The sequence below is a fragment of the Saccostrea cucullata genome, unplaced genomic scaffold (assembly GCF_032062105.1).
Source record: "Saccostrea cucullata isolate Sc308-1 unplaced genomic scaffold, CSIRO_AGI_Scuc_v1 ctg274, whole genome shotgun sequence".
Lineage (NCBI taxonomy): Eukaryota > Metazoa > Mollusca > Bivalvia > Ostreida > Ostreidae > Saccostrea > Saccostrea cuccullata.
The window spans coordinates 134426-150960 of record NW_026936286.1 but is presented as its reverse complement, the minus strand read 5'-3'; the positions used below and the strand labels follow the sequence as shown (position 1 = coordinate 150960).

The window sequence follows — 16535 nt, the reverse complement described above, 5'->3', positions numbered from 1 at the left end:
ATATTTTTTTTTCTTCTTTACCTCTTTTTACTTCTCTTACCCGCAATATATTGTTAGTTGCCGCCTAATTACATGCAGTGAAGCAATAAATTTAACAACATGTCCTCATTAAACCCGTTTTTCTGACACTGGCAAGATGATAACAATTTTTTTTACAAAGTTGGTAAAAAATGAATGATGTCTGGGTGTCAATGTTATATACTTTTACTTAACTCAAAGCAAAAAAAAAAAAAAAATCGGTCTCATTCTAAAAATAATAATAATGATAATGGGGTAAAAATGTTTATATCCACTTATCAAAAAAAAATAAGGATAATTAGCTTTGAAACAAATTATTACCTCTAGTTAACTCTTCTAAAAGATGTCAGAACTCGGGAAGGAAAATAACTGTTTTGCTGAAAACTGTAAGAGGTCAATCTAGATCAAGGTCATAACTTTCTTCTTGGTCTTTTGTATTATGGGTTTTGCAATTTTGCTGTAACGATTCGAAAAATAGTAGATGGAACGCCTTATTCTAAATTTTTATCAATACAGAAAAAAGAGTTAAACCTGATTAAAGATTGTTGTGATATTTCACATGTACAGATGTCACAACTATTTAACGAAGATGTTTCAAAAAAAGTATTGGATTATTTATACGTTTGATTATTAATAAACGTGAAAATACCAAAATAAATTCATGTCACAACGATTTACTTTGGTATAGGCATTCATAACATTAATATAAAAACGATTTGTTGCATACCGGTACATGTAGCTTAAAGGTTTGCCGTAATCTTTAAGAATGATATTTGAATTTTAATGAGAGTATGAATATTGAATAAACATTATTCCTTGTTTTTAAATATTTTATTATGTTTTTGTTCTTCGCTTTGTCACTGCAACAAGTCACGTAGTGTATCGAGCACAAATGAGTCTTGAAACAAGAACGCAATTAGTGTTCGTAACTTTCCGATAATAAATTTTTCATTCTCGCCATCCTCATTTTCTGTGTAAACTGTCACACAATTATATCAAACTTGGATAATATTACGAAAGTCCTAAAGATTCCATTCATAAAACCGATCTAGGTGTTTTCCCCTAGGCTATGGTTACCTCATGGTACTGCTTGGAAGAAAGCCCCATATTCCGTTGCTAATGACGCAATTGAAACGATTTCGGAATGCTAGAACTGCAGCATATTGTTGTTAACAATCAACTTCATTCGAGAAGAATGGATCACGTGATCAAGGTACCTCTCCATCATGGCGCATCTTTGTAATTTAGCGCCATATCTCGAGTATCCGTTTTCCTCGCTTTACCTTCATTCATCCGGTAAATTGGTCAGCCCATATTAAAAGTATTTAAATTACAGAGAGGGTGTAGAAACCATTAATTTATCCTAGTTTTGTTATGATGAGACTCGATTCATGTCAAAGGTTACCGAGATAAGGCTTTTCTTGTTACCAGGAGAAATAAATTTCCTATCACAATTATTGTTTTATACTCACATCTGTGGAATACCTATAACGCCTCTGTGCAATAATTTCATACATATTTTGATCCCAACTGCGCTCTTTTTGGACACTTACCAAAAACCGTAGAATTGTTTGGAGCGAATTTTACAGCGAATTTTGTTTCCTTTCAAGACAAGTTATAAATTGTATACATTTATATGCCAAAATACGGCACATGTTTCCAGATTCTAAGTTACTATATGTGTAATACTTTGCATTTAAATTCCAAAACTCGAGTTTGCAAATTCAACAAATCATTGCTCAAGTAAGTTTCTTGAAGTAGGAGTTAACTTAGTTAGTTCTTAGACTGATGAGAACTTCTTAATGAGTTGTATTCTGTCCCAAAAGAATATCAAGAACTTGTTTCTAGCTAATAAATGTTTCCGTTGATTTTTTTTGAAAGCCAAAGTGCCTGCATGTCATTTAAAATCGGTAAATTACAAAAACCTAATTGAAATTCAAGGAAAAGTACCCAATGCTGGAATGATCTGAAAATGTCAATGCCGTGATTAGTTGAAAAGAGAAATAGAAAATCTGTTGTAGTTAAAATAAAGAACCTACAAAAAAGGGTGACCTGAAGGAGCAAAGATAGAATGATGTCATCCTAACTTTTATTTAATTTTGATAATAAAAAAAAACTTAATAACAAGAGAAAATAAATATAGAAAAATTTAAATATCCCTTAAGTACACTTTGCTTTTTCTTAAACGATATGAGAGTGATATGCTGGTTAATATTTTGAATGGTTTTTTTTTATCAACATTTAAAGTTGTGAGGTTGTAGTGTCTTTTAGAATCTTCTAATTTGCATTATCGTTCATTCCTTTTACTGGATGTGATGTTATTGATGCTAAAACTAGAACTTGTGCAACGATGCCCTGGATCAACCATATCTTGTACAATTGTTTTCTGCAAAGCATTTGCCAAGATTTTTTTCATGGCTGAATAAAAATACAGAACGTCTGAATGGTTTCTGGTGAAATTTATGTTACAACTCAATATAGTGTCAGACGAATGTTGTAAACCCGTCCCAACCCCAAAATATCTGGAACGATTAATCTTTTCTTTGAAATCGTAACGAGAGAAAAATTGGCATTTGTTAAGCTAGAAGACGAAAATACATTCATTGTTTTGTCTTTTCGTTGTCCTTTTTTTTTAACAAATATTTTTTGCTGAGTGTTGTTGACTTGAATCCAGGTTCAATGTCTGTTTGTTTCATTTTAAGATTTTTTCTTATATTGCATCTGATGTCTATTTTCAGATATACGTTGTGCATGCTTTCATGAGAAATTTGTCTTTTCTAGAATAATTGTGCGTTTTTGCCTTTGTAAAATGTTCAATTTTAGGAAGTGGAATGCAAATCCAAGTAAAAATATTCATGGCAAACTTTTCGTTTTGAAAATAAATTCTCGAAGCATCCAATTTCACAGAGTCAGAATTTACAAAGAGTTCTTCTAGAACTTAGTAATATATGCGACTAAAATTGTTCTGAATACTGTCAAATCACTAATTTTCGTGGGGTTTAATTTTCTATTTTCTTGGTTTTCAAGGTATGAAGAGACCCATGAATTTAAATCCACTACGAAATGCAACTTTTCACATATAATACTACTGAACAATTATTCAACCACGAAATCAAATCCCAATGAACCACAAATTTTCCTCAAACCTTGAAAATTTGACCCCTCAAAAATATGTGATATTTCAGTATTAAAAAGCAAAAATTTTCTCATTTAACATATTTCGTGCCCTGTGTATTATGCTCCAAATTGAAGCCTGCATACCACTGCCTACAAATTAATCAGTCAATTGTAGAATCGTGTAGAATTCCTTGTATTCCCTTATGAATCTTTAATAAAGATAATGTGATGAAAAAAATATGAAACCCGGGCCCGTCTATCGATCAACATGTATCTGAAACAGCATGTGAAGTAGACAATACAATAGACAGAAAAACGTCCTTCAAGTTTTCACCTAAATACATTAGCCTGTTTTTCATTGATTTTTCGCGGCTTCTACCGACAAATTGTTAATTTTCCTCCTTTCATACAAAAATTTTATAAGCAACAGAAGTCTTGAACGTCAAGGACATTTTGCTTTAATTGAATGGATACGGTACACTGTGCACAATCAAAAGGATTTTAACAATGGCCAAAACATTCTGGATTTTGCACATTTGCGTCCTATTCTTTTTTATTATTTACAGACATCAAGAAGTCTTAGGGTAATTGTTTATCGTATCACTAAAATTAAGAATTCTTTGAAGTACCTTGTTAAAAATTGAGTTGCAAGTAAGCATATACAAGTACTCATGCTGAAGTAAAACGTTAATCCAGATCTTGTGTACTCTTGATAATCTTGAAATGACTCTTTATCGCTTAAAGGTCAGGAAAGATTAAAACACAATGTCACTGACCCAGATTGGTTTTTATTGGCCTACATTGACTGAATTCATCAATATTTAATTGCTAATGCAAATTGCCAATTGTCTGTGATATGATCAGACCTAAAATATTTTGTAAATATTATATTTCAAAACCGTTAAATGCATAGAATTTAATTAATTTTATTTTTTTTATACAGGGACTTATCAAGGTCAATGGCTACGGGGTATGAGACATGGCTATGGTGTGAGACAAAGCGTTCCATATGGGCTTGCTTCCCATTACCGCCCAAAGATGCGTGCTTCGCTTACCTCCCTTCGCAGCGAAAACGAAGACGAACTCGTCGTTAAAAGCAGAGACAAGAAACTGGATGAAAGTCGGGGTGGATTTGTCTTAAAAGCCAAAAGTGACGAAACACCTCCAACTAGAAGGCGTTCGATTTTAGATAAACGTTCTAGTCTCAAAAAGTCGGTGTTCAGCAAGATCAAAATCAGGAAACAAAAAAGTACAGGGGACATTAACGATTCGTCACCCAAGCGACCCGGAACGGGGTCTGTTCGAAGTACAATCAGTAGTCTAAGCCATGCAAGTGTGGATTCCACTCAATCAGGGCTTACCAACGCCTCCATGTACACAGATAGCAATCTCAGTTTTGTCAGTCAAGATGACATCACTGATGTCAACGTCACAGAATCCTATATGGGAGAGTGGAAAAATGACAAGAGATCTGGATTTGGAGTGAGTCAAAGATCTGATGGATTAAAATACGAAGGCGAGTGGTTTAACAACAAAAAATATGGCTATGGTGTGACTACGTTCAAAGATGGCACCAGGGAGGAAGGGAAATATAAGAACAATGTCTTAATATCTTCAGGAAAGAAACATAAGTTATTTCTAATTCGGACCTCAAAACTGAAAGAACGAGTTGAAAATGCAGTGGTATCGGCGCAAAAAGGAGCACAAATTGCCTTACAAAAAGCGGATATTGCACTTACAAGGTGAGTGAAAAATACTACGTAGTAAGATATAGTGGAGAACCAATGACGTCAAAGCAGCAGTAAGCCCACGATATCCGGTTCACGGTTAAAACTTCGGATCAAATAAAATTTAAACCTTAAACTAGGAGGTAGATGCATTTATTAATCCTTAAGTACAATTTGAACATCTGCGATGACACAAACAGTAAAAATATGCAAAATACTATGTAAATAACCAATCATATGCAATCATATATTTCAGATGCTCTCAGATTTTTTTTCACACCTTAATTTTACGCTGTTTCCAGTCTAACCGCCCTTTTTTTTCTCTCTGATAGTTGTAGCTCTACTTATCGTTATTTTAAAAAGTTAAAGAGGAGAGCATGACCATGCATTAATGATCATTTTATGATATTAACTTTCAATACCTTGAATCAAATATCACGATTGTAATGTTTCACAAATGCTAGGTAGTTTCGCGAGCTGTGAGCGCGTTTTTGTTTTTTTTTTTGTTTTTTGTTTTTTTTTTTTTTTTTTTTGCCTGTTTGAATAACACACATTAGATTGCCCTAACTTTTTGATATTTTATACATGTAACCCATAGTGTGCACATAAACATTCAATCATCAACGAAGATAGATTATTATGGCATGCATGGTGATGTTTCGTAAGTGGGTTACCTTTTTAAGGTTTCATGCTTTACCCTCACCCTTGTATTCAAACTCAACAAACTTAAATTGATTCAAACTCCAAGATGTCATTTCTTGATATATTTGAAATAAGTAATGTATATTGAAATTCTGAAAAGTGAATAAAGATTTTTTTTAAATAAGTATATTTTTCAAAAATCTTTTTTTTTTTTTTTTTTTTTTTTGCTAATTTATCATTATCAATATTGAACAATACTTATAGCAGGATTGTAGATTGGAACTGAAATTGATGAATGTATTCTACATACTAGTCAGAATCTCTCAACAAGTATTAATGACACTTTAAAAATGTTTAAAAAGTTAAAAGAATAAGTGTACTTTTATAATTTTAAAAAATCTGCATTCTAATTTTTCAAAAAAAAAAGTTTGTTGTTTCTCAAAGTTATCTTATAACTATGGTACATTTGTAGATTTCGAACCATTGATATTGTTTACCTTTTCTGTTCACACCTTGTATAACAATGAATTGCCTACATTTTGACTACTATTTTTATTAAATTCGACACACTGTTACCAATTTTTTTTGATATTTTCAAACAAGAAAAACAGACAGGTCTTATCAGACCTGTACATATCTACACTATATGTGATCCTTTTGGCAGTTAGGGTGTGTAGACATAATTATCTAGTTGTGTTTCGGAAGCAGACGATTCCTAATCCATCTTTGATGCTTTTCCCGCCATGTTTTTTCCTACTTCAACATCCGTCGTCTGTCGTTTGCAATCAATAACAACAAAAAATATATATCAAGTAATGCAAAAAGTCGATTTATCTGACACGGTTTTATGACAGCCTGCTAGAGATTGTCGCGAAGTGGATTGAACATGTGATTGAAGGTCAAAAGAGGATTGTGTTTTTCCAATCAGCAAAACACAATGCTTGATCATTAGTAGAAACACTGCATCACGATTGTATTTAACCCGTCTTCTGCAATAGCTTTGATTCCGCGGAGACGAAAAGACGATAATTATGATGTGACACATCAAACGTATCATGAAATGTTTAGCATATTTAAATCATTAATCGATTAAAATTAAGGTTTTGTAGATTTTTACGAACTAAAAGCAAATTAACCTTTTAGTACCGTCTAGTGTATGTTCTGTAAACAAAGAGGATCGATGCTTCCAAGTTGCTTTTATTGTTTGAGGGAAGACTTGTAGTAAAATCGACCACACAGTTTTCTGTGATTCTTAATGATGTCTGTGAATATGCTTCAATGATTGTGCCAAAACTTCCAAACCGTTCGAAATAAGTTGCTGCATGTTTGCCTTTGCACATCAGACAACATTTTTATCGCATTGAATAACAGTAGCGTCAAATTAGACTGGTCTCTTATACTCATCCATACGCATTCACAGACTGATAGCAATACACACAAGCTCTCTAGCTCTCGTTGCAGCTGCTTGCGGTGCCAATCTACAGCATTGATGTGAGTAGATAATACTTCAAAACTGCTGATAGATGTTACATTAAAGAAAAGCTCGAGAGCTAGTTGACTCTTAGTTTATTTTTTTCTAGTAAATAATTCAAAGCAACCATATGTAATGATTCCGTATTCGAGTAGTTTGAATAACTCGACAAATACTGTATTGAATATCATTGACAGTCGATCTTCTTTTTTAAAATGTTTTAAATGATGTATGTACCGTTGTTCCCCTTCAAGAATTCCACATGTGATTATCAAGGTTCTAAAAAATGCACTAGTTCCTATGGAATTGAGTCATTTTCTCTGTTTGTCATCCAAAAACGATGTACTCTTCCACGGCGAATATCTATAAGAAAAAAGACTCCATTTCCTCTACTCAGACGCATATTGCAATTCTTATTTAGACTGATTATTTTTATCCGATTGCTTTCATGTTTGATGATGAGCTTACATAATAATATCAGTTGGAGATTCATTGATCTTAATTCCAGTAATTACTTCATCTCCACACGTGTAGCTGTAATATCCTTGACGGTTTTTTGATCTTTTTATTTTTTTATCTTTAACCATTCACAGACTGATATGACCTTGAACTCACAAATGGGGCTTGGAAATAGTTTCGAATATTAGTTGATCACCCAATATTTCCCGCCCATTCATGGAAAACTCGAACAAAATTGCATTCATTATTAGAAATTAACGTTTTAAACACAATCATCAGTTGTAATGGACGGGAATTAACTGCAATTGACAAGAGTTAGCTACATGGGTAAACTGTGGTACAAAGTAAACTGTAGTGCGTAGGATAAGTGTTGGTGGACAGGGCTTAGCGACGTAAACAGTAGTGGATAAATTGTACCTTTGGTGGACAGAAAATTGAAAATTAAACGAGACTTACCTGGAAGTTGAAGTTTGATTGTAATTCTACGAATCACTGGAAAGGAATGGAGGAATCACATGAGATAGCGCTAGCTTATCTGGCCTCAGTGTTTAAAAAAGAATCATTTAATAGCCGATTAAAGAAGAAAATTAAATTAATTACAAGGGTAGGGAAATTAAAAATATTGGGTCGGGCATGTGATTCCTCCATTCCTTTCCAGTGATTCGTAGAATTACAATCAAACTTCAACTTCCAGGTAAGTCTCGTTTAATTTTCAATTCTACTTCATCACTGTCAAGGTCATTCCAGAACCACATGAGACTTTAAAGCTCTGAGGCTGTTAAATGATGTCCTTATTCATAAACCCTGCACCTTTAATTAAATAAAATGCAGCGAAAAAATGAATTATTTTTATTCTATTGCATCTTCAGTCAAGTAATAAAAATGCAACACATGTAACAACACATTTCCCAATGTTTATCTAAATGCACTAATTACGTTCTATACTATTTCACACAATACTAATTTTGTAAAGTTTCTAAAACTTTCACATCTAACTGTTTGCATGTTTTAACAGTTTCTTTATTATAAAATTTTGCAAATGTCTTTTCATTCGACCAACCAACTTGTGCCATTATATCGTCTATAGGACACCCCATGGCGGCCGCAGCGGACGTGGAAGCAGCCCTTGTACTATGCGCCGAATACACACACGTGTCCACGCCACTCTGCTGTAAAACGTTTCTTATCCATCGCGCAAGAGTGTCACATGACACCGCCGCATGTGGCTTTTGATAACTAATCAAAAGTTGATCAGAAGTTCTAAGATTTGCTGTTTCTGTAATATATTTTCTTAAATGTGAAATAACACACAAATTCCTATCTGCTTGATAACAGGAAAACGACACAGCTGGTAAATGATAACCCGGTCGACTTTGTTTCAACAATGTTTGTATGCGAAATGTTGCTGTATCATCTGTAATTTGCAAACTGTCAATTGAAAAACTTTTTAACGTTTGTATCCTCTGTCCAGATAGAAGAGCAAGTAACATGACCAGTTTCCATGATAACAATTTCAAACAAATTTCATTTAGGTCTATATTTTTCATCCAATTTAACACTAATGATACATCCCAAACTTCAGTGTATCGTGGTAAAGAAGGTTTTTGATTGAATATGCCTTTCAAAAATCTTTTTACAACAGGGTGTTCACCAATTAACACATTTTCATTGTCAGCCAATGTAACTGTATTTGAAAGTGCACTTTTAGCCGTGTTAATACCAGAATAGCCCACACCTTTGTCCGAAAGTTCCGTAAGAAAAACCAAAATGTCTGTTAAATTTGCACAAAACGGATTAATCTTCCGTCCACCACAGAAAACTTGCCATCTCCGTAAATAACTTTCGTATTGTTTAGATGTAGATGATCTCCATGATGATAAAAGTATTTTGGTAACGTTTTCCGGAAATTGTCTATTTTCAACTGATCTCCTGATAAAAGGCAAATCAGTAGATCCATCTTGTCCCATATCTTGTGAATTTGTTCGGAATTTGAAATCTGCAACAATGTTTTTCTTTTGTGAACATACAGCGGGTGCGCAATGATCATTTTCATAACTGTTGAATAATAATGCTGAGTTGGCCAATTTGGTAACACAACTATCCCTGTTACTCTTTCCACTGACATCTTTTGTAATACTGCTGGTAGGACACTAAAAGGAGGAAAACAGTAACATTTTAGATCTGCCCATGAAATAGAAAATGCATCAATGGCAAATGATTCGGGTTCTGGCTTCCAAGATACATATTTTTCAAACTGTTTATTGACTCTTGTTGCGAATAAATCACATTCTGGTTCAAACCCCAATTTCTTAATAGCAGATTGTAAAATTTCTTTATCTAACATCCATTCATGTTCGATTTTAAAATGTCTACTTTCATAATCTGCATCACAATTATCTTTACCTGGAATATGTGATGCTGATAACCAAATATTTTTATCATAAGCCCATAACCATATTTTTCTGGCCAATTCATTACATTGCAAAGATCTGCTGCCCCCCTGTTCTCTTATGTAAGCCACAGCTGTGGTGTTGTCAATCAAAATTTTCACATGGGAATAATGCTTGTCCCGGCAAAGAGATAAAAGGGCAAAATAAGCAGCTTTCAGCTCGAGAACATTAATGTGAAATTTATTTTCTCCTTCTAACCAAGGGCCTCCTGCTGATATTTTAAGTTTCTTGCAATTATAGCCCCAACCCAAATGACTCGCATCAGTTTCGATAACAATGTCAGGTTGACCTCTGGTCACTGGTGCCTTGGTCTTAGAGATATTACATGACCACCAGTTGATATCGCTTAGTGCTAACTCAGAAAGTGTAACTTGAGCATCAAAATTCCCCTTTGATGCTTTCAACATGTTTATTTTCTCATTCTCTAACTGCCTGTAAAATAATTGACCATGTGGTACTGCGGGAAAACTTGCTACTAAGTTCCCAATCAACACACTTAGCTCTCTTATTGTTTGCTTTCGTATTTTCAAAAATTCTGAACATAATGATATAATTTTTTCTATTTTATGCTCTGTCAATGTTACTGACATTTCTTTTGAATTCAGAATAAACCCTAAGAATTCTAATTTTTGTGTTGCATAAAACACAGACTTATCTGGGTTTATAACAAATCCAAACTTTGACAACATTTCAATTGTAGCCATTACATTTTTGTTACAAATATCAACAGTTTCTCCTTGTAAATAAGTATCATCAATGTAAACAACAGATTGATGTCCACTTTGCCTCAAAGAAGAAAAAATGGGTTTAAGCACTTTCGTAAATAAACGAGGACTCATACATAACCCCATGGGACAAGCATTAAACATGTATAATTTTGAATCCCACACAAACTTCATGTATTTCTGATATTTTTCAGATATTGGTATACAATAATATGCATCCTTCAAATCAATAGAAGCCATATAACAATCTTTTGTAATCATGCGTAATGCTGATTGCAAAGATTCCATCTTAAAATGCCTGTACACTATAAATTCATTCAATTCTTTCAGATTACAAATAAGTCTGAATGTGCCATTCTTTTTAGGCCTAAGAAAAATTGGCGAAATGAATTGATCCTGTTCATATTCACTTTCGATGACAATCTTTTTTGATACAAGTTTATTTATTTCCATGTCAATAGCTGTTTTCTCCTCATCTTTAAATTGACATTGTTTAGGGATTTTTGTTTGCATTGGTATTTGACCCGATTTAAATTCTAGTTCTATACCATTGACAATTTTTAAGATCTCCTTGTCAGATGTTATTTCTTTCCATTGATTTGAAAAATGCTTTATTCTACCACCTTCAAAATATTTTATATTTCTCTGAGCCTCTGCAATTGCATCTTGAATAAAATCACAAAACTGTTTTTCAAATTCAGCAATATTTTCATGCAAATCATGCTTGATTTCCAAGCTTACCTCAATCGATGGTTGGCTTTGTTTTTCTTTTATGTTTTCTTGAATTTCTTTTGATTTCTCGCATCTTCGTTTGCACGGTTCTTCCAACCGAAGTCTTTTCTCGGGCGATTCCAGAATCGTTTCCCGTTTTTTGACTGGAAATTTCTTCCAACATTACCAACTTGTCTTGCTTCTTTGAGTGATTTTGCTAAATCATCTCCAAATAGGAGAGATGTTACAGGGATATTCCCATCACACAGTGTAGAATATTCATTTCGTAGAACTGGTCTAAGAAGTTCCCTTCTTTGCATACTTACACAAGTATTTGCATGTCCTAACATGAACACTGCGTCCATGCACTTTCGTAGTTCATTGTCATAGTTGATGTCATTGTTTTTGTTTTTGAGTAACCCATCTGCTACTCGCAAAATTGCAAATGCAGCCTTTGTTACGACACTTTGAACATTCATGAGCCGTAAATCTCTTTTCTTAGTAAATGGTTGTTTCTGCATTTGTTTCCAGATTTCCTTATTAACCCGGGGTACAAAGACCTTGTCACAATTCTTAGGTCGCTTGTGTGATGACTTTTTGTTTTTTACAGTGTCAAAAGCTAGTTGTTTTGAAAAAGCTTTGTTTGTTATTGCCGCAAGTTTCTCTGAAACTTCCTCACCAACATCTTCATCATCATCAATCGACAATTCAATGTCATCTAACACTGAATTGCCTGGGTCATCTTCCTTTTTGGAAGCACTTTTACCCTTATCAGTTGATGCATTCAGTAGACTTTTTATATCGTCTTCATCATCATAGTCATCATCGTGACTTTCTTCATCACTCCCCTCCTCCGTTTCAACAATTTTTCGTTTTTCGGATTTAGGAGGTTCTCGTGATGCTGCTGCTAAAACAGCAAATGCATCCCCCATTTTGTTAATTCCTGCACTTACACAGTTCATTGTTGACTGTAGTTTGTCAAGTGCTCCAAATATACTAGTAGTGCTAGTATTTGTAGATTCTGAAGAATCATTAAGCCCCAGTAGAGCATCTTCAGAAGACATATCATGGCCAGTAGCCATGTTAACTAGATAATAATTTGAGAATAAATCCAAGTTCACTTTGTCAAGTTAATCCCACACTCAATAACACACCCACACTGAAGCTAAGATAACAGCACACTGAGGCCAGATAAGCTAGCGCTATCTCATGTGGTTCTGGAATGACCTTGACAGTGATGAAGTAGAATGACAATAATGGACAGAAGTTTACCGGACCTGATTAACTTCTTATAAAAGAGTTAACTGTAATGGAAAGGGGTTTTACTATGCAAACAGGGGTTTACTGTGGTGGACAGGCGTTAACTGTGATTGACAGGGGTAAACTGTGGTGGACAGTGCTTTATTTTTGTAGACATGGGTTTACTGTGGTAGACAGGTGATAACTATGGTTGACAGGGGTTTACAGTGGTTCACTGTGATGAACAGGAGTTTACTGTGGAGAACAGGGGTTAACTGTGGTGGACAGGGGTCCTCTTTAGTGGACAGGAGTTTACTGGTGGGCATTGGTTTACTGTGTAGACAGGGGTTCACTGTGGCAGATAGGGGTTTTACTTTGGTAGACAGGTGTTTTACAGTGGTGGACAGAGGTTAACTGTGAAAGACAGAGTTTGCTGTGGAGGACAGGTGTTTACTGTGATAGACAGGGGTGTCTGTGATGAACAACGCTTAACTATGGGAAATGGTTTTCAGTGGTAGACAAGGGTTATTGTGGTGGACAGGAGTTTACTGTGGTGGACTTGGATGACTTTTGTGATGAAGTAAAATGTGGTGAATGTAGTTTTTATTAGCTGGACGAAAGGTAATTGTGATTAGCATAGTTTATGGATGGTAACAATATTGCTTTATTTTTTAAAACATGTATCTATTTGTCTCCAAAATTTTAGGCTATTGCTCAAGCTTTCGTCAATCAGAATACCTTTCATGCATATGGCTAATTAGGATTATAGTTACCTGTTAAAGGGTCTATGTCAAACAAGGTTAGGTGTATTTAGGTTGAGAAGAATCAAATTTGAGTTAACTACAGGTAGACGCACATGGAGCTTCAGAGAGCAGCAAATATGTTCTACACAGACATCTAAAAGTTGCAAAAATCAAATTATAAAAAAAAATCAAAAAATATGCTCTAGAGAACTAAAAAAAAAAACCCAAACCAACACTAAAAATTGTGTAGTTTTTCTTAGGTAAAAACGACAGATGTATCTAGAGAACTAGAAAAAAAAACCAAACCAACACTAAAAGTTGTGTAGTTTTTTTTTTTTAGGTAAAAACGACAGATGTATCTAGATAAAGGTATTTCTTCCCAATATCGGCTATGTACTAAGTAGTCACACATAATAAAGCTCACCGCACTGCATAATCTCGCATATTTCTCTGATATGAATCTCAAGGCAAGACAATGCCATATGTTTTACGTTAAGCATAAGATTATGCTAAGATAAATCTTAGTGGTATAACAATGGCGGCCATAGTGCTTAGATATTCGCATTGGTAATAAACGTTGATATTTTGCTGTAATGACTACTGTTTGTATTATTAGAATTTCATATATTATTTTGATCAAAGAATTGATGCTGGCTTTATAACTATGAATATGACTTGTATAACTATCAATGGTATGCAACAGTTGTTACAAGTATGTTTTCAAAGCGGGGTAACTCTATTCATAAGAATGCTACTTTCACGAGAATCGCCCACTGACATTCCCAAAGCATATGAAGTATCAGACATTTCTATACAACAAAAAATGTACATACCACTCAAATTTGTGAGCATAACTCTTCTTTTTCTAATACTTTTGGTGACCAGTTTGGAAGGAGGTCTGTTTACTAAGTATGTGTAAAAGAGATTCTGAAAGAATCGAGGTTGAAACTGTTCAATGATGGAGGAATGTAATACTCAATGATGTGGACATTAGCATGAATGATTCAGTTTGGTCCAGACTAATTTTTTTTTATTGAGTATTTGTTCATTCCTTCTGCAGTACTATGTATCGTTTTCTATATACCTAGTTATATATATTCGCGATAGTCTTGGGTTGGTTATCATTGGATGTGATTGTTATCCAACGAGTTGTTGTATTTTTTATTCCTGAGCCTTGGTGAGGGTATAAAAATACAAACCATGTGCGATCATACGAGACATACAATTCCTACTAAGAATTCGCAAATAAAAAATATTTGGTTTAAACTTGGACTTTATGAACAAAAAGGAAACTTTCATCTAGCAAACAAATGTGTTGAATACATGTATTAAGCATTTTAATTATACGGCATCTTCGACACATCTATTAAATATTGTCATAATAATTTTTCAGAATGGCCAATGCACGCGCCAAAGCGGAACAGGCAGATCAATCCGCCATTAAAGCGGAACAAGATTCGGATCATGCGCGGATCAAAGCCAAAGAATACGCCCCAGAATTTCATCAACCAGGTAAAGCGATGAATTTATAGTTTCAACATATTAACAAATACCAGATTTGAATTATAACCTTTGTTTATGCATTGGCGTATAACAACGACATAGTACTATATCAATATTGCATAATACTAGTATTTTGTAATTATCTATCCAGAGTTGTCTTCTGCAACACACCCTCTATCGCTCGTTTTAAATTTGATTCTTGTACAAGTTTTAAACGATGAACATTTTAATTTTAGAAAAATTATGAATTATTATGATTATTTATGAAATGTTGATTTAACATTTATTTCAAATCTTCTCCGAAAACGATTAAGTTTCAAAGTTTTTAGGAAACTTTTTAGGAAACTTTATTTTGCTTAGTAAAATTTAAAACTTAAGTTAAATAATCCTTTTAAGGAGCATTAAACTAAAGTAAATGCTTTTCTAAATAAGAGATATAATTAAAACGAATATTCATGCGTTTTAGTTTATCATTTAAATTTTTTTCCAAGAATTTTGTTTAACAAGCGTTTACAGTTAATTACAGATGTACCTGCACATGTGTTAATTGGAGTGTAGCGGTAACGACAACCCTAGATAGATAATGAATACTTTGTATCTCTCCAACAACAGAATCCAATAAGTCGGTTAATTCTCAAGTCACGAACATTTAGTTATGTATTTGCAAATGATGCGTGGTGATTAGTTCCGTCTAAAATAATACAATGAAAGTGTGTTTATTTTATTACAGGCACAGATATAATGAAGAAAAAATTATTAGAGCAAAATGCTAATGGCAACAGCGATTTCGGTAATGATGAATTTGATTATGGCCACGAAAAACTTGTACCAAATCACAATCCTCACAATCGGTCAAGGTCATTGATGTTGAACAAATCTGACTTGGATGACCTTGACCGACCTCCTGGTTCAGCCCCATACCCTGGTCTCTTTCCTATGAACGAAGTGTCGCCTGACGGTAGTCCAATCCGCAGTATTAATACAATGGACATGAACCACCTTAATGTTGGTGGTTTAAATAGTTCACCGGAAAATAACGTTCCAAATCATTCGCCTCACGGTCGGAGTCCTTCCCTCAAAATTAGGAGATATAGTTTCCTTGCAGGTTCAAGGCGTGGACGGGGGTTCAGTGAGATTTTTAATTCAACCATTCTCAATGATCACTTCGACCAGTACACTGCTCAACAGAACGAGGGTAATGATCACGTGACACAAAATCGTCTGCAAGGAAACCATGTTAGTAATTCACCAAGACATTTAGAGGTTTCCAACAAAATACATGACAATGATAGCGATAAACATCTAGTTAGGCGAAGCACTATGCCAAGTATAGTCAAGGAGGACGACATTTCCAAATCTGGATTAAAAGATACAGCACACAGCAGTGAAAATGTGAGAAACCCCGAAACTTTTATCATTGAAAATGGAATAAGAAAGCGAGTTACGGGTGTAAATGCAGCACCAACTCCTTCGAAGTCGAAAGGTAACCTTCCAAATGAATTCCATATACAGAGCCAAAATAGCTTGACTCGATCTGGTGGTAATCGTGGTAGTCTTCCAGACATTGCAGCAATGAAACAGAAGGATAAAATCAAACCAATGTCAAGAGAAGAAGCCTTCAAGTTGAGTTCGAAAAGACGCGAGGAGTTACGAAAATTACAAGAGCTTGCTGAACGCAGACGACAAGGGGATGTAACCGTGATTCTGGGAGATCTAAGAGTACGTATTTG

The 16535-nt window shown here is 34.3% G+C and overlaps 1 protein-coding gene across 2 annotated transcripts in view; it reads left to right on the top strand.

The window, feature by feature from the left end:
* Nucleotides 1–16535, top strand: part of LOC134245244 (junctophilin-1-like) — a 39442-nt gene that overhangs the window by 20550 nt on the left and 2357 nt on the right. For both annotated transcript variants that reach the window (XM_062727522.1, XM_062727521.1), the window contains 3 exons: nucleotides 4079–4877; nucleotides 14696–14814; nucleotides 15536–16524. In XM_062727522.1, coding sequence (XP_062583506.1) covers nucleotides 4079–4877; nucleotides 14696–14814; nucleotides 15536–16524 — 1907 coding nt within the window. The remainder of the gene's footprint in view (nucleotides 1–4078; nucleotides 4878–14695; nucleotides 14815–15535; nucleotides 16525–16535) is intronic.